At 35.3% G+C, this 20,154-nt stretch overlaps 1 protein-coding gene across 2 annotated transcripts; it reads left to right on the top strand.

Annotated features, from left to right (window-relative positions):
• The first annotated feature begins 1,723 nt into the window (after positions 1 to 1,723).
• On the top strand, positions 1,724 to 18,562 carry LOC145669295 (cytochrome P450 6j1-like). Of its 2 annotated transcripts, none has more exons than XM_081737609.1 (5): positions 1,724 to 1,776; positions 11,369 to 12,334; positions 14,635 to 14,850; positions 15,986 to 16,237; positions 18,032 to 18,562. In XM_081737609.1, the coding sequence occupies exons 2-5, from the start codon at positions 11,407 to 11,409 to the stop codon at positions 18,220 to 18,222; spliced, it is 1,587 nt and encodes a 528-aa protein (XP_081593735.1). In that variant the 5' UTR covers positions 1,724 to 1,776; positions 11,369 to 11,406; the 3' UTR covers positions 18,223 to 18,562. The 2 variants fall into 2 exon arrangements, with proteins under 2 accessions (XP_081593735.1, XP_081593734.1); XM_081737608.1 differs by lacking the exon at positions 1,724 to 1,776 and adding an exon at positions 6,783 to 6,922.
• Positions 18,563 to 20,154: the final 1,592 nt, after the last annotated feature.

The following is a 20,154-nucleotide window of genomic DNA, read 5'->3' as shown; positions in this document are numbered from 1 at the left end:
ATGTAGCAAAATATACTCCTGTTATATCTATTATTATCTGTCTTTCCGGGGCATTGACATACTTACTCCTTTACGAACACAGTAGTCTACCTCTCGACTATAATCACATGGACGTAATGAAATAATAGAAGTGTTATGTACACGATGAAGAATTTCGTACTGGTATGAGTTAAATTGTGTCACGTACGAGTTAAATTGTGTTCTTCTTTTAAAATTTCGAAATAGCTAACTCTTGTTTTTCGGGTATTTCGGTAAAATGTGTAAACACGGGAGGTGTTTACGTCTACTGAAAAGCACTTGTACTAAATGTATTTTTTTTATTGTATTATATTATTAGGAAATTTTAGGAAGGGAACAAAATCATTATGTTTCAAAAAGCATTCTTAGCTTTCTGTTTTATGTTCTCTATATATTCCAGACTGACCGAAAAGTAAGAGTGTGTAATTTGCCCCTTCCTCTGTGATGAAGTCGTGGAGGAATAGTTTGGGTTTAGGAAGGGAGTCAGTTTATGCTATTAGCTTATTAAAAGTAATGAAATAAAAGACTTTTAGAAAGAGGAAAGAAGATGTGCATTCTGTTTACTGATCTAGAAAAGGGTTTCGATGTCGTGAACTGGCAATTTATGATGGAAGTTCTGAAGCAGCTGCGGTTGAAACGGAAGGATTGGAACTTTATAAGAAACTTGTTCCAACTGTTAGAACAAGGTACGAAACGACAGAAGAGAGTACAATTGTCAGCAGAACATATATGTGGAAGTGAAACATCACTAGCCAATCATGTATTGGACAGCGGAAGAATTCAAATACTTTTTTGTTTACTGGTGTTTAGAAGTAAAAGGAAAAAATGAAATGAAATCTTTGTTTTACGTCCCACGATTATGCCGGTTAGGCTAAAGGAGACGGTGATGATGAGAGATGAATGAAATAGTGGAATGAAGAAAGTGGGAGGAAACGGGAAAACCACGAGAAAACCCACGAGCGCGGTGTTTGTCCACCACAAAGTCCACTCGGCGCGAGCTGGGATCGAACCAGGGACCCCAAGCAGCGGAGGTGAACGCTCTACCACTGAGCCACCGCGCCCCCAAGAAGTAAAAGGAGACAATCTATAGTTTGCAGAAACAAATTTTCTTAGCGCATTTTATTGATAAATATTATTTCTCTTCACCAAATGACAAGTTCAATGACAGCACGAACACTAGGTTTTGCTTGGTGAGAATGAAGAAATGCTTTACTGAGTTTCGGAATTGATTTGTTTGGTTCGTTTGACTGAGGTTTAGTGCCCTTTTCAGAACCGAAGCTATATGAGACGTAAATCAATAATTTAAAGTGTAATTCGAAACACCTTAATGTATCCAAAATTTCAAGATTGTACCATCGGGTATCGAACTCGGAACCCGATTCACCAAACGCGTGCGTTCTAGCAACTAGATCATTGCTGAGGGCTTGACTTCGGAATTGAATTAGTCTCCAACCAGGTATACTCTTTAACTTTTACATAAGTTTTAACTTTTACTTACATAAGAGAATGCTCTGCCATGATCTTGTCCCAATTTAGTTAAGTCAACAAGTAATGTTCTAATTACATAATATTAGATAACATTGGTCCACTGACCTATGACTGCAGAGATAATAAAAAGTACAACGTCAGCCCAAAATTTGTGTCACTTAGAGTATTAGATAATACAAATTATTATGTATATACATACTAAATATATACATGGACGGTGCAACAGAAATACATCTTGAAGACAACAGAAAAAAAGAGCTAAAATTTATGGTGAGAACAGACAGGATCACATTTTTTTTGTTTGTTTCAATACATTCTTTATGTATTTTATTTGTCTACGTAGTCTTTATTTTCAGTTTTAATTGTGAAGATATTTTACAGTACAAACAGAAAATGGACCATAGAAAGGTCAGAAAGGACTTGTATTTAAAGTAGGCGTTTCCAATTGAGTGAACTGTAACGTCACAGTTTGCAGATCCTCTTCACAGTAAAGCACACGGAGAGGGAATTTAGCCGAAAGACAACTTGACGTTAACAAGAAACAGTGGTGACAGGCAAACAAGAATGACGAAGGATCAGTCGATTTGTCTTTGCAGTCGTACTACTCGTCGATCCATGACCATATTTATACTACAAACACTTGATTACACTATTCCATTTATAACCAAATGGAAAAATGTGAGGAGGCTTTCTTACTCTAATGACACCCGCCCAAAACTCACTCTAGCGACATAACTGCGGGACATGTATTAAGTAACAGATCATACGCGTCATTGCTACGGAACTACGTGAAACTGCGTACCTCTGAATTCAGGTAAGTTAATCTGGGTTGAATCTAAGCCCTTCGGAGAAAAAGATATATTTAGTTGTAAACACTCTTGTTACAAGAAATCTAAAGCCTTATATTTTATTTGGAGAACTTTATTTTGTCCGAGAAAATCCCCTTAGGGTCACCGGATAAATACATCCCTGATGCCTAGACAGTAAACAATATGTTTCGAGAATGGTATACATAAAATTTGGAATATAACAACACTAGAAGTTCGAAATCGTGACTACGTGTTTAATGCCGTAAGTGGTTTATGTGCCCGTAGCCCCTGATTCGACCTCTAGTGTTACATAAAAATTTGAGCAATCTTTCAGATCCTATTTTAAGCACAGTACCCTTCTTACTCAGCGTCGGTATTGAAAACATTGCTCATAGATTATCTGATTCTGATGCCGGACTTCAGCCGATTGGGCTGATTTCCTCCAATCCGGCTCCGCGAATAAGGGGGACCTCGTTAGAGTGTAATCTACTCTTCCCTTGTCAAATACACAAAAAATGAAATGAAATGAAATATTTCAGTTTAACATTCCACAATTATGCTCTTTTATGCTAAGGAAGACGATGATAAGGGCAAGTGAATAATGATGGAAAAAATAGTGGAATGAGAATGAGGGAGGAAACAGGAGTACCCGAGAAAACCCATGGGCACGATGTTGTCCACTACAAACTTACTTGGCCGAGTTCGAATCAGAGACCCCACGCACCAGAGGTAAGCGCGATAACACTGAGTCACCATGCTCCCTCAAATATACATAAAAACACATGACAATATACGATTTTCTTGACAATCTTTTCTTGAGTTGATTTTGAGTTTAGCGTCCGTTTCAGCAGCGAGGCTATATGAGACGGGACCTATTGATTAATGTGGAATCCGAACTACATGAGCTCTCGCCGGGAACCGAACATCTGGAGAAAGGAGTTTTTTCCAAGTTGAAACTGATTAAAACATAGCTGACATCATCAGTTCAGCAAGAACGTTTGAACAGATTGGCAATTTCGCCCGCTCAATCTGAAATTAGCAGGAATTTGAAATTAGACAAAATTCTAAAAGACTTTGGAAAGAAACAAAATAAAACAAACAACTTTTTCATAATAAAAAGAAATAATAAAATGACTTATTTATAGTTTACGAATGTTGTGTTTTTTTAGAAGATAAAAAAAAGTATAATTTATTTCTAACAGTACACTTGAATTTTTATTTCTTACATAAACAAACTCATATAATTATATGTATTAGTATATTAGTGTGTGTGTGTTTGTAAGTTGTAGGGCACCGCAATATTGTTTTCCAATTCCGGGTCTGACATAGTCTCTAGGGATGCGCACGAGACGAGTCGAGACAGAATTTATCTGACAAAATTCGAGTCGAGACACGGCTCTTCCAATAGAAAAATATACATTTTTCGAGGCGAGACATCACTTTTACAGCACATTTTCGAGGCGAGACAGCCACAAATCTTGTCTCGTGCTCATCCCTAATAGTCTCTATCGACGTCAGATATATATATATATATATATATAAACTATTTTACAGTTAAATTTTTTGTAGTTTGAAATTCAGTTAAGCATACTTATAAAAAGATGCATTATATGGTAAAGAAATGTGATAAATGCAAATGCCCAAAAATGAATAAAATAATCAGATGATACTTCTTATTGCTTTGCGGGACTCCCTTTTTATTGTCTTCGTTTGCTCTCAGTTTCCAAAAGTTTACGGCCTGACTGAAACATCCTGCCACTGATAATAAGTCGCTCATGATATATAGTGCAATCTACGGCAGGAATAATGTACCAACCTCAACTGTCTAGATGCGTCAGTTCATTGAAGGTGCTCATGTAAATCAGTTGTTGTGTGTTGAGGTCACATACTGCATCAAAATGCTCTAGTCCACACAGCTATTGCTGCCAAGGCTGCAGTACTAAATCTGGACTGTAGAGTGAGTGCTGGCTGAATCTCCCGGAAGTCAGTCTTTCGAGCAACGGCCTCTGATTCAAATGACCCGCCCTCAAAGTACTGACTCAGCCAGGTACTAGAAATTAATTCGTTTTGTCTTCCATAGATGGCACTATATGTCATCAGTGTCAGGCCATGAACTTATCGAAATACTATTGAAGTATATACATAAAACGAAAATAACTGGCACCTATGCTTACTGGAGTAACTCTTCAAGTGTTAGTGCGCACAGAACAAGTAGAATCGCAAAAATCATAAATACGAACATCTGGTTACAAAGATTTTTTTTCCTCAGGCATACTTCATCGGGTCTTTTTCTCTCCCCCATGGAGTTCACTAACTCTTCCTCCAGAGCTAAGATAAAGTAAATTGCGATTACATGTTAGTCTTGCGCAGGGCATGTCTTTTACGAAATAGCGTTCCAGTGAAACCCTCATATTTTTTATTTTGTCCCATCACAGCGGACAAAATCTAGAGGAAAGTTTACTCTTGACCACTCTGGGCTGTCCATTATCTCAATCCTGCTATCCTCCGCTAGGAACGGAGACGCGGAGAGGATCATTTGCTAAGATCTCAAAAAGGAAGAGTTCTTAGGGAATTGAAGACAATTGAGGCATATCGATTATTCTCAATAGAAGATTAGAAGGTAAAAGGGCCATAAAATTCGGTCTGCAACTCAGTGCGCCTATTTTCCTAGATCTCCGTATTTGGCTTAAAAAAAAAACTCTTTTTTTCTATTTGTTAAATTTTGATACCAATTATCCCTAGATTATGGAAATTTCCATCAATTTACGAACACTGTCAGAAAAAATACGTCAATCAATTAATCAAGAGTAGAAGTAAAAATAAATCCTTTCTGAATACACATGCCGTAATACCAAAATTATATTCGTACTGTACGGAAATTATTTTGAAGAAATAAAAAAGATTTAAGTTGCTACAAAATGATAGGTGTTGCAAGAGGTCTTTTGGGACATCTAAAACCAGTTTTGCAGCTTGAACCCATAGTGATCTTGCCAACTTGTAATAATAAAATTGTTGTTATGAATATAAAATAATCTTGTTTTAATCAAGAATACTTTCTCTAATCTAATTCACAAAATAACGACTAACAATAGCATTAATGATAAAGGTTACAAACCCATTCATCATCAACAGAAGATCTTCGACGACAGAACGGGGTTTTATTATGTTAGCAATGTTTGCCTTCTGCAGTTGTGCCTCAACAGCTTCTGTAGACAGATAGGTAGCTTAATGGATGTTGTTTTCAAGGGATAGTTCTTGAATTTTATTCTTACTCAAGTAAACTGTGCGTTGCTCCAGTGGTGCCATTTTTTTATTACTGTATTACTATTCACGTATTTGTGTTTCGTTATCAGATGCAGGTAAAGATCTAAGTAAAGATATCCAGATCCTAAGAGGGTCCAAGAAAACTTACGGGCCCCGACCCCCGAGGATCAGCGTTCGTGGTTATACAGTATGAGAGACGTTACGCGTATTGATGCTGGCTCTAGGCTATGAATACTATTATCACGTGGAATATTTTTATTGTTTCAAAAGAGGTATCAGGTACGAACGTCTCGCATTTTCAAATTTTCAAATTGAAGCTGACATCATAAAACACGAGATATCTATTCATAATTGTACTGTGCGTCCTAGGTAAAATGAGATTGTCAATTCCTTTAGAAGTTGTTGATGAAAGATCATGTATGTCTTTACAGAACCCCATTTTTACTAATGACTAAAAGAGTGTGAAATCTATCGGTATGTTCCAGTTTGCGATCAACTAAATTTTCATCCCTTTAGCTATCATTTCTGACTGACAGGTAGATAAGATTTGTCAGCTATGGTAAAATAGTCCGATTTGGCATTGAACAGTGACTGATTCTTTGAACGAAACCTTTGGGAAATAGGAATCACTGAACTGATAGCTAGGTCCAATTATTTCTAACTGTTAATAGAAATAAACTAAACAAGGTAGAAAGCATGAATGATCACAACCTCAGAAATAATAAAATAGTGATCAAAATGGTACCAGATCAAAAGCTTCTGAACGGAAAATGAAAAGTATAAAATTTCTCCCACATTTTAGTGATAATTTCGAATTTTGTATCGTTTTGGAATTCCGTTCTATATTTTAACCTCCGTTTCCTTTCATGTCTGTAATAATATTTTATTACCAAGGTACAATTTTGTCAATTTCCATTTTGAATACAACTTTTCCCCATTAATTACTTATTTCGTAAGTTTATGTAATTAAGTATCTTCTTATTATCATTTAATATTCTGACGAAATGACATTTTCAACAAAAAGGGAAAATGTCTATGTTTAACAAGCACATGCAGAAAATAAACATGATTTGGCTATAAATAACTAGGTTAGTATGTTCCATTCATGATAATTCTGTAAACTTTTTTTTTCTTTTGTACTTTACTCCGTTACAAATTCGGAACACATCTTACTTTTCTTTTTCTTTTTAATTGTGATAACAAATGACGTTTGTAATGGCTATACAACATACTAAATATTTTATGCTAATGTTATTGAAGAGACTTCCTTCAACTGGGTCAATGCTCTGCTAAACACGACCACATTGGAATCTGCAAATTAGCATTCAAGTTGTTGGATAGAGGTACATTTATTTATATGTATTTTTTCTTGTTCTGTGTGAATCCAGTTCTGATCAAATTTTAGTATTTGAAAATGTCTGATAATATATCTAAATTAATTCCAGTGGAAATTAACTTCTTGGCACTTATTAAGAAAAAATAACAAGAAGACATTGTAAGTGCAAATTTAAGATTTTCCAATAGTTTTCTCATGATAATTTAAGTTTTAAGGGACAAAGAATGGAAGCGGTTGTATTATTATTATTATTATTATTATTATTATTATTATTATTATTATTATTATTATTTGTTTAAGATTAACGTTGCTTTTAGCACTAAGGCTAAATGAGATATGGGCCTATAGTTTAAGGTAGAATCCGAACCACCGTAGTATGTTCAAATTTCAATTCTCTCTCACTGGGAATCGAACCCGGTATCATGTGCAACAAAGTCACACGCTAGCCACTACACCAGCAGGGAGGGCTATTATTTTATTATAGCTTCTAGTAAAGATTAATTATATTTTAATCCGAAATTTTCGTATGAAAAGTGTGTGTTTTTTTTTTTATTTTGAGTATATGATTGTATGTACAGGGTGTCCCATAAGTTTCCATACATAGGGAAAATAATTATTATTTTTAAAATGAAAACCAGTTTTGTTTATATGCTCTGCATAGCTATCATTGGTTTGAAAATACATTTCGACGCGTGTGTTCCATGGCTGAAGAACATGTATAGGCACAGCTGGAGTTATGCATGAAATCGCGCTGGTGATACGTTAATTCAGATGATTTATGTTTTGTATCTTCTGATACACCATGCTCCCAAAGATAAAAATCAAATAGGCTGAGATCTAAGGATCTGAGAGACCGCATCACAGGACCACGTCGACCCATCCAAGCATCTGAAAACTGCTGATCTAACCACTGACGTACCGGTGCGTGAATACCAAAATGTTTATGTTTCCCTCATATAGAAACTTATGGAGCACCTTGTATATAAATGTATGTATATTTGAAAGTAATATGATATAATTTAAATTAGTTTACGTTCCTTCAGATTGTACTACTCGTATAGACACGAATATTGTTGTGTGAGTTTTGTCTTGTCAGACTTGTGAGCGTTCTCTCCAAAGGTGTGTTCTAGTCAAGATAGGAGGAAACAGCCTCATTATTTGGTATCATTTCGGCATTCCTTTGACGGGAATGAAGGAATAATATGGTGGGTAATCGATAGCCAGGATCGTCACACACAGGATTTGAGTCCGCAAGATCCCAAAAACGGCGTTTCCATATTACATAGAGCGTACTATCATAAAGAAAACTTGTCAATCTCGTGTAATAATTAACAAATGATGTCACTTAAAATCCGATGTGCGAATAAATATAAATACATTAGTCAAATAAAATAATGTGCAAGGTCTATTACAGTAGTTGAAATACCGTGTCATGTGAACAGAAGAAGGAAAGTAATTGTCCTATAACTATGAGCATAGCATATGTAAGTATGATTTTTCAATTAGTAAACAAAACGGAACACAAAATATAAAATTATGTATTTATACACTTGAATACAAGTAAAGTAAAGTATATTTGTAATATTCTATAGACTGAAAGTATTTGAGAACAAGATCCTGAGACGAATATTCTGACCCAAGAGGAACGGGAATGGCGAAAACTTCATAACGAGGAGCTACATAATTTATACGGTCTACCCAACATTGTTAGGGTCGTCAAGTCTAGGAGGCTTAGGTGGGCGGGTCATGTAGCTAGAATGGAAGAAAGTAGAAACGCTTTCAAAGTATTGACTGCAAGACCAATCGGAAAACGACCATTAGGAAGACCTAGGCGCAGATGGGAGGACAATATTAAGATGGATCTCGCAGAGATTGGAATACAAAGTAGAAACTGGATACAGCTAGCTAAGGATAGAAGTCAGTGGAGAGCTTTTGTGAACGCGGCATTGAACTTCCGGGTTCCATAGGCCATAGAGTTAGTTAGTTAGTTATATTTGTAATATTCTATGCAGTTGTCTGGTTGAGAATCAGTACTACATAGACTGCAAGCTAAATGTAACGAGATAAACTTTAATAGATTGACTTTTTTTCTGCTAAACTAGGGGCTTTTATAGTATTACTGCAACTCTTTTGATTTTCATATGTTTATTACTCGTATTTTGCTCCATCAACATGGTTTAGCGTAAAATAGCCAAATTTAGAATCAATCATCCGAAACTATGTTAGAAATAAATAAATAAATAACCGTCATCCGCAGCCGTTCAGATTCCATTTGTATAGAAGTATATGTCAACAGGAATGATATCTAAAATATATTGAAATACAATATTTAGGCTATAGGAAATGCTACGTTAGATTAGGAAGGATATAGAAAAGATGTAGACAAATAAAATTTTAAAGAGGAAAGAATTCACGAACGTAATTTATTCGTCTATCTAGTTTACTTCCGTTATTACAGAAACTGAAAAAATAGCGGCGACTTTATTACTTGGCAAAATTTCAATGAAAAACTGTCCCCGACTAATTGAATAATCTTCCTAATAAAAACTACACTCATAGCCAACCAGATTAACCTGCAAAATTTGTAGTGAGTTAAAATCTTCCTTTAAAAAACTAATTAGATGTTTAAGTATTATATTTATACAACAAAGCATCAACAAGAGAAAGTTTATAAATGGTAGCCAAAAGCGTCCGATCAAATTCATCGTGTTCATCAATTAGGATAAACTCTAGTACTTGCCTCCACTTAATTTGTAACATTGTAATACGAGGTAAAACACTTATAAAACGAACGATTCGTTCTACTATTTTTCTCATCCTAAATCCTGATGGGAATATATATTTTCACCCAACTTCCCACATGTAACGTTTGCATATGTACCAAGCTTCCGTTTGCATGTTTCAGAAGTCTTGCTTCGATCCTATTTTCGTAAACTAAATTGATGCCATTACTTTTGCTGTAACCCTAGTAAATAATACACCATGTATGCACATTTTAGTTACTATAGCGCTGCCAAAATGTCTTTGTCCGTGGCAAAATGCGAACTAAAGCTCACACCCTTGACATACCCACGCGTTGAGTCAATAAGGGTTCAGCTGTTACTAAGCGAGAGAGCGCATGACGAAAGGGAGCAAAATTTCTTCAGCCGATAGCAGCACTTGGAACGGAAGACTAGGTGTCAAGTAAATGTGGTATATCTATAAATTCGCAGTGAATTCTGCAGTATAGAATATTCTTGCCTATTTCTGCTTGTACAATGTAGAAGAAACTGATATGATTACAGTCCCCCCTTCAGTCTTACTAAGGAAATGCTGGGATAGTACCTTATAATAAGGCTGTGTCTGCTCATCTTTGGCTATCCCAGGTATGGTACATACACCTAATGAATTGATAACATACAAGTCCGCCTTCACTTCTCATCTTTGTTTGTCAACTGTGTATTTTTAATTAAAGAAATTGCTTTGGAATGAAGAGGAAAATAAAAGTCAACGTTGAAAATGCAATGAGATCTTTAAACGTTAATACTGGTAAGAGGTGATAATAATTTAAAAGTAAAAAGTACCTTAAAAACATCGTGGAAAGGGCAAAAAAAGAAAGAAAAAGAAAAGAAAAGAAAAGAAAAATATTAAGATCCACACTTAAAATCTTTTTGTAGAGTGTTGTGCTCGTCCGTCAGCAAGGAACTCCATGGAATTTGGTAACACCACGCCAATCAAAACTACTTAGAATGGAGACAAGCATACGAAAAAAGTACCTTTCTGAATACAAAATCCCTTGAACTGTTTTCTAGCGAGACAGGATTCGGCCAAACAGGAATTACTGTTTCAACGAAGAATGTCGACTGCCTAGGTGTGCAATATTATGTTTGCCTAAGGCATTTGGCGAAACAGGAAAATGCTAATCACGATTCGTTTACTCGAACAATACACTTACGATCTGTGGAAACTAATCTAATTGTTCTTCCCAAAGGCATATCCTAGTCAACTTATCTGTAGTAGGTTATCTACCACTAGACCAATATTTCTGGGTAGGACAACCAGTTAAAGGCAATATATGATACAGTGAAAATTCAAGAATTGGAGTTGAGAGGTACGCCTATAAATTAGGATTAGAACATCAGCTCACAAAATCTGAGGCCTGAATAACTATAGGTTAATTACAGAGATATTCATTTACATACGAACGACAATTAATATTTCTCTGATTCCTTATAGTGTCAAGGGGATAAATAAGAGCATATATAAAATTGTAGAAATCATTTTTAGTGTCATGATTGGTAAGTATGATGCAAATACAATTACATTTTTTGTTAGTGTTAAACATATTGTGATTTCGTTTATGTCTTATAAAGTATTTTGATATAATGTGACATTTTGACTTAATTACGATTAACCATGTATAGTGAAGTATCACCAAATGATTCTGAAACCATAATATTTCTGGTCTTTTCAGATTACAATATTTAAGGTTCCTTTTAAATCTGAAAGAAGATGACATTTGCCAATGATCCATTTTTGGATTGGTTATCTATCATCTTGACTATTGGCACTGCGATATACTTTTGGTTTACATGGAATTTTGATTATTGGAAGAAAAGAGGAATGCCTTTCTTACAACCAAGTATCATCGGCTTCGGTAACATGGCAGATCTGTTCTTACTGCGAAGAAGTGCAGGGACATTTATGGAAGATCTATATAACAAATTATCAGGACATAAAATTGGAGGCTTCTTTCTACTTCGAAAGCCTGCTTTAATGGTTCGAGATCCAGATTTGATTAAGAACATTCTTGTGAAAGATTTCAACAATTTTACGGATATGGTCTTTGTCCCAGATAAAGATGTTGAACCATTTGGATCCAGCATGATATTCTTTTTGCGGGGCGAAAAATGGCGGTACATGCATCAGAAAACAAGTCCACCATTTGCAATCTCAAAACTTAAGAAAATGTTTGACCCAATGTGTGAATATTCCGAAAGTCTAATAAATCTCCTTGACGAATATTCTCAAAATGACGAACCATGTCCAATTAAAGAATATGCTGAGAAATATTCAATAGATATCTACATGTGTTGTGCTCTTGGCGTGAAATATAACAGTCTAACCAGAGGTCATTGTGAAGTACGTAAACGGTTGTTAGATATTCTCACACCTACTTATCGACGATTTGGTGCCATCTTGTTAACACTAACTATGCCGCAACTGATGAGAAATTTGAATTTACATATTGTTGAAAGAGATTTAACAAAATTTTACTGTGATTTATCAGCAGCTATAATAAGTTCTAGAGACAAGAATAACGTTGTCAGAAATGACTTCTTAGACACACTTTTAAGTCTTAGAAAGGAGAAAGCACCACACATTCAGGGAAACGTCGACAAAGAAAGTAACGCTGTCAGGAAAGCACAGCCTCCAATAAGTAAGTACATACACGCATTTGGCTAGAGCACTTGAGTCAATTTACGGGTTTTATCACTTCAATTCAAACACGCATCCTAAGGGGGAAGAGGGAGCTAAAGTGTAAATGTTTTCTATAAATCTATTCCTTTCTGTGTGAAAAACGAGTATTTCAGTTAGTATGTTATATATGATAAAATATTTTTTTAAGTGTCGTGATCCAGGGCCGCCCACAGGGGGGATGTATGGCGCAAGCTGCGCCATTGAAAAAAAAATTGGGGGGGATTTTACTCTACTTTCGAACTAGCAATTTTACTGTCGGAATAGCATTAAAACACGATTTTGAGAAGCTAATTTTCAAAAATTTTCCGGGGTGAACCCCCGTACCCCCTGCTTCGATACTCGATGAATGAAGTACTGCGCAAGTAGCCGTATGAAAGGAAAGGTTGGTTTGTTTTAAGAGAGAAGGGCCGCCCACAGGAGGGATGAATGGAGCAAGTTGTGCCATCGAGAAAAAAATTGGGGGGAATAAAAAAATTGGGGAAGAATTTTACTCTAATTTAAAATAAGTAATTTTGCTGTCGTCAGAATAACATTGGAACACGATGCGATTTTTTTTAAATCTCGAGAATGAATCCCCCTACCCCCTGCTTAGAAACTCTATGAATGAAGTACCGCGCAAGTTGGTATATGAAAGGATGGCGCCAAGTTTTGGTGAACAACAGTTACAAACACTCAAGGAATCACTTTCAAATTTAGATTTGAAACTTGCCTATGTTGTCTGTTGAAAATTATAAAGTTGTTTGACATAATTGTGAGCTAATGGTAACCATACAGACAACAGCCAAGTTTCAAATCTAAATTTGAAAGTGATTCCTTAAGTGTTTGTAACTGTTGTCCACCAGAACTTGGCGCCTATTTTTGTGGTTTCAATTCTTTTTAAGGCCACTCGTACTTGGCTCTTTTACAGGAATGTTTTTTGTTGGATATCACTTCTTTTTGTAGGCTAATTTCGAGGACAACATTTTCTTTTGGTATCAAACTCAATAACTTGTAACTTGCGTCTTACTTTTAAGGGAATTATATCAATATTTTGTAAAGGAAAAAATAATACTACTAATTGTAAAAAAATAATACCTGTGCCATACACAGTGTGTAGAAGTTTTTATACCCTTCAATATCCTTATAGAACATATTTAGTATTGTACACTACCAAGACTATTAATAAAAGTAATGCCATTTTTATAATTACTACTGCCCCTACTACTACTACAAGCATTCTATAATACTACTACAGGAAATAAAAACAACAACAAAAATAACAATTACTAGTATTATAAAAACTACTGCTACACTGGGCAATTGTTTTTAGAGGACTTGAGTTTTGAGGAGAGATTATTAGTTTTGGGGGGGAGTGCGCCATCAGCTTTGGGAGGGGATGGGCACCCCTGTCGTGATCTGTACAGGTTATTGTTCGAAAGCATATTAGAAGTTTTTTTTAAACATGTTTAGTAGTGTCGTTCGTTATAACAAAAATACAGGTAAATCTTGTTACCGTTTAGATTTCTAATCATTTTCGGTTTCAATAGAGGGAAAGGGCGAAGAGGGAACGTATTCTTAGCAACCTTAATACATATCATAATACTGTTCCTAGTTATCTATTATTGCTTTCCTTTATGGTAACCACTATGCCATATTTCTATCACTTCCAGTTTTAATAAAGGATTACAGGGAAAAATGATATTATTTGTTCTTGAACGGTGAATCCAAATTAAAACATTTCTTGGCTGCCTCTTATTCATTCTGTAAGGCTCCCCATATTTGTTTAGCAATTTAGAAATCTAACAAGAATTTTAAGAATGATCCCAAAAAATGCATCAAAAGATTGCGATCTTGACCAATAATTAGTTTTTGGGACCAAAATTTTTGAACGGCCTCTAAATCGAGATTTTTTTTTTTTTTTTTCGGAAGAAGTACATCATATTGAGTTAAGTGATAGTTTGGGTTTGGCTACACTATATACAGTTCTCCAGATGTAAGGCCTACAAGAAAATTTTGATTGAATTATATTGGATCTTTTGATCCAAAAGAAGCTTTGATAGAATATTTAATGTAATAGTCATAAGAATATCTTTCTTAACCTTATCGCTAATGCATGGTCTATATTAATTTTATCGTATATAGCCTCCTAAATCGTCGTTATTGCATTTTTTTTAGTTTTCTCGGAATAAAGCCCTTATATGAAGTTTGGTAGCACCATTAATATTTGATAGGTTATTTGAAAAAGAAAATATATTATTAATCATTTATTTTCCTGAACAGGTGATATGGATATTGCTGGACAGATTGGAGGTTTCTTAGTAGCAACATTCGAGACAACTGGTACAATTATTAGTCATACGTGTTATGAATTCGTTAAAAATCCTGAGATACAGGCAATAGCACGTGCAGAAGTCGACAAAATTCTGGAGAAACATCAAGGAGTATATTCATATGAAGCTATTCAGGAAATGGAATACTTGGATAGATGTGTCTTAGGTAATTAGCTAATTTAAAACTTTCTCTTTTCTCTCTTTCTTCGGACAAAAACAAGACTTATGCCATAACAGGAAACAGCAGTGTCTACCTGGGGCATCAAGTTAGAAAATAAGACATTTCACTTGTGTATGTTTCCCTCTAAAAAAAAAAAAAAAAAAAAAAAAAAAAAAAAAAAAATACTGAAACAAAGCTCTTACGTGACCATATAAAGGAGCTCTAAAATGTGTTAAATAAGATACGTGAATATGCCACATATGATTTCAGTACAATATGAATATACGTACTTTAAGAAACATTATTCTTGAATTTGTCCAAATTATCATTTTACTAGCATAAAAGCTAAAATTAAGAATGTAACTCTGTTTCATACCTGAAATCCTTATGAACACAACTGATACGGATAAATAAATTTGAGTTTATACAGTTTGTGTTCTCATTAATGGAGAATGCTTTCATGAAAATTTCGGTACGCAACATTTTCCCCGTCGTCCCCTAATTAGTCCAATTTTCATTCTGAGTCTTTAATGTGGTGAAACCCGAACTAGTTTGAGTATATGATCCTTTAAGTTGAATCTACTATTTAACGTCCTATTTGAGATTTTGGATATCTCTAGAAGCGTATCTCGATAGCATATCTAGGAGTGTAAATGTGTATTTTAAATGTTAACAGTCAGGTATTTAACAAATTAGAATGTACAATTCACCCTATATTTACAATCGTGCTATAGCAGTTCACACAAGTATGTGACTGCACTACTGAAGAATGTTCAAGTTGAATTCCGTATCATGTCTCAGTCGATCTGTAGAATGATATCAACTTAAATCAATATTTTGGAAAGGGAAAAAGCAGGTGGATTGGAATATTAAATCACCTATGTTTCCATAAACATCTTATAAAATACTTCAGAAATGTAAAACTCGAAGGTTTATTTAACTTTGAATTATTTTAGAAACAGTGGTATTACATTGGGAACTTTATCGTGACAAAGTTATTTACATTGATTTTAGATTGACGAATTTTGTAGAAACTTTCTCTCCTATGTCAGCCCTAGATGAACAGACGAATTTTCTAAAAGAGTTGTATTGTAAATTTATAATACTAAATAGTGTATTTTCCCTGAAACTTTCATTTCAGAGACTTGTAGGAAGTATCCACCAATTCCGCTTTTAAATCGAATGTGCACAAGATCTTGTACGTTAACAGGAACTAAAGTAACAATAGAGAAAGGAACGCCTACTTTCATCTCCTTATATGGTCTCCATCATGATCCTCAATATTACCCACAGCCAGAAATATATGATCCAGATCGTTTCACAGAAGAAAACAAGAGGAGCAGACCTGCATTCACTTTTATTCCTTTCGCTGAAGGACCAAAGATGTGCATTGGTTAGTATAGCTAAGCAATTAATCAACAAGTATTAGTCACCAACTTTATGAAATTTGGTTTATCAGCTAGACTTCCACGGTCATAATTTGTGTGAAACATAGTGGGGCCAAATATGGTTTAAGGTAGTCACTAGGTCACTCGTCCATTCCAATGACGTATAAACAACTAAACAACTACTACTTTTGGGGGTCCAGAGTACGCGTAGAAGGTAGCATTCAGGAGCCTAAACAACTCGTTTGTACACGTTAACAAATATAATGTGATTTCCATATAGGAGTATCCTGGCGGTCTCAACTAGTTGTTGTAGTGAGATCAAAAACTGAGTGTCGCAGCCTTACGAAGAGTATTACGTGAGACCCACTTTTGGGTCTCATGGCGTTTAACTTTGTTTAACTATGTAAATATAGTTTCCAGCTGTGATAATACGGTAGTTTATTGGTTAGGTAAAAAATACTTAGAACTGAGCCACATTGTGTAAAAGATGTGTTCGTAAGAAAAGTTTTTGGGAAGAGTATACCTGAACATTAAAAAAGCACAATATGGACACCTTATAGAATAATTACAATCTATTGGTTCTAACTGAAAGTAATCTCCACTGCACCTTAATCGACTATTTTGTTACATCCATTACAAAAGTAACTAGTAGGCACTCGTAGAACATATACGAATGCCTGCGTATTCGAATCTTGTCACGCCAGGCTGGAACCGGTTGTATGATCCTTAATGAACCAGCTCTCTGGGATACGAGATAGTGTGTTATGTGTGGAATCGTCTTGGATGATAGTTTTTATTGTGAAAAGAATTTGTCTCAGTCTATGTGTAACGCTAATTCACAATAGTTAACAGTCGCCCTAATATATATCGTTACGTATGCTGTCAGCAATAGACTGAACTAGCTTGTATGGAACCTCTAGATTCAAAACTATTAGTCACCGCTTGAGATATAAGTCAACGTGTAAGAATACCCTTGTAATATAAAAATAGTTCCCGTAATGAACTACAAAGAATCTTTTGTTTTGTAGGGGGCGCGGTGGCTCAGTGGTAGAGCGTTCACCTCCGGTGCTTGGGGTCCGTGGTTCGATCCCAGTTCGCGCCGTGTGGACTTTGTGGTAGACAAACACCGTGCTCGTGGGTTTTCTCAGGGTTCCCCGTTTCCTCCCACTTTCTTTATTCCAGTATTTCCCTCATCTCTCATCATCAACGTCTCCTTTAGCCTAACCGGCATAAACGTGGGACGTAAAACAAAGACTTCATTTCATTTTTTCTTTTGTTTTACAACTATGCATGTGACGATTTAATAGCAACTTAAAAACTGTGCATTTCCTATTTATTTCAAAATAGAATAGATGCCATAACTATATTGAGATTTAAGCATTAATATTTATGTAAGCTTTATCTTCCTGTCTCAAAGAGCTCGTGAGATACTCATTTTTTTTTTTTTTTTTTTTTTTTTTGCATAAATTTTGAACCATCCTTACCATTTAGGATACGCATTTTAATCATAGTGGCATAATGAAAACCCAGTACGTTATAGGTACTAGCTATGTCCAAAAACTCATTTCAAATGGTTTCAGTTATTTTTCTGTGATGCGATCACGAACATGGTTACTTTCATTCTTTCTAATAGAGATGTTTGGAAGAATATTACAGCTACATTTTAGCTGAGTACAGTTACATCATAAAATGTTCTGCTTGCTTTATTCGTAAATTCTGTTAATAATATCACATCATTTAGCTATTTTCTAGAGACATCTGATAACAACACTGATATCGTTTCTCTTTATCTATCCTAGGAATGCGAATGGGACAGCTTCAATGTAAGATTGCGCTTGCAAAAATACTCTCCAGGTATGAGATTCAACCATGCAAGGAGACTCCTGAGAAACTGACCTTTAACCCATATATTGTTGTTACTGCAACAAATGAGCGAATACATGTCAAATTTAACTTACGAAGTGACAGAAATGATAATTCTTTTGGCTGATCAATTTTTTTGTAGTTTAAAGGATGATCTGTATATATATATCCTAAATACCCGTTGGAAGAAGACCTCATTCTTTCCTGGTAAACTAAATGATTTCCACTTAATGGAAATACAAACACTTTGGCTTTTCAAAATATGAGACTAAACGGATCATTTCCACTTTTATGACAACTGACAAATCTCTCCGATTAAGGTTTGTTTTATTGTGAAATTATCATAAATTAAAACCTCTGCTAATTAGTTCGCTTCTACATACTATAGAAAGCCTAAGTGGTTTGTATAGAAAGAATATTAATTTACTGTGTACAAGCGAATATCTGTGTAATAAAACTATAATATATTCCTCAGTTATAGTATTTGTGATATTAATTATCCTAATCCTAATTACCACTCTATCCATTACTTCGTTTCCTTAATTATCCATATATCTTTTAAAAAAACAGAGAAAGATATATGAACCTGCTCTACTGGTTTAGAGTTGTCTTGCCTATGATAGATAAACGCATTCCGACCTGCTTTGGAGCATAACACTTACAAGAAGAAGGCAGAGTTTAGTAAGTGAACTTCGGGGCCATTTCTTTCGAGGTGGTAGTGCACATTTAAAGAGTTAATATTACAAACTGGGAGAGAGCAATGACCAAAAATAACGGAGAAAAACCGTCTTAAAGTTTTCTACTCGCCGCATATATCGTACGATGCACGAATTTACCAAGTGATGGTGTGGCAGAGTGAGTAAAATCTGAAATTATGTGTAAAGTGTCCCGGGTTCGAGTCCTACAATTATTTTTGCTTCAACCAATAAAGTAGGCATTTGTAACTATAAGTAAAATGTTAATTCAACGTATATTTATAATGAATAAAACAATAGACATTTTCAAATCACTTGTAAAATCTTTCAATGTTCCCTGATAACTGGCAAACAAAATTTAATCTATTCCGTAAATATTCTGATATCACGAGTTATATTATGGCTACGACCAGTGACGTATTTACGATTTTATTTCGGGGGGGGGGGGGCTTTGTCAACTTTAATCTTGGAAATGTGAAAATTCTCCAAGATATTTCATTTACTTTTTTATAGTAAATAACATTTCGGGGGTTAAGCCCGGAAGCGCCCCCTCCCTAAATACGTCACTGGTTACGACAGTCGTTGTGTAATAAATGTTCTTGACGCTTTGTGTCTACATGTGTTGACAGTTTGCGAATTATAAAGGAGTGGAGGGGGAAATCCCCTTTGCTAATACTGGATGTTGCTATAACCAAAGGAGATTTCCTCCTCATTCCCCTTGTAATTCGCACACTGTCTACAGATGTAGACACGAAGCGTCAAGAACATTTTTTATACAACGACTGCGGTAACAATATTTACGGAATATGTTAAATTTTGTTCCTACCGTAGTTAACATAGAACATTGAAAGATTTTACAAGGGATTTGGAAATTTCTATTGTTTTATTCATTATAAACATATAGTGAATTAATATTTTATTTGGTCTAGGAATTAATTCGTGCGGGTGGACAAGAGATGGCGCAACGAACGGAGCGTCCCACAGTTTCGTGTATCCACACATGTGTTGCAAACCCCTGTCATCGCGTATCGTTCGTAGTATAGGGCAGTGGATTAAAGCGTCAACAACACCAGTTTGTAGTTAAGTGAACATGGCGCAATTTGTGCCTGATAAAGTGTTTTTGCGGGGTGTCCTGCTGCATTACTTTAACATGCAGAAAAGTGCGACTGAAAGTCATCGTATTTTGGTGGAAGTGTATGGTGACCATGCTCTAGCTGAGCGAACGTGTCCGAAGTGGTTTGCTCGGTTTAGAAGTGATGATTTCGGCTTGGCAGACCAAGAGCGAGCTGGACAGCCAAAAAAATTTCAAGACGAAGAATTGACAGCATTGCTCGAGCAGGATTCGTGTCAAACGCAGGAACAAC

The sequence above is a fragment of the Thermobia domestica genome, chromosome 13 (genome assembly GCF_964235325.1).
Source record: "Thermobia domestica chromosome 13, izTheDome1.hap1.1, whole genome shotgun sequence".
Taxonomy (NCBI): domain Eukaryota; kingdom Metazoa; phylum Arthropoda; class Insecta; order Zygentoma; family Lepismatidae; genus Thermobia; species Thermobia domestica.
Note: the sequence above shows the minus strand (reverse complement) of the source record. Positions and strands in the feature narration are given on the sequence as shown.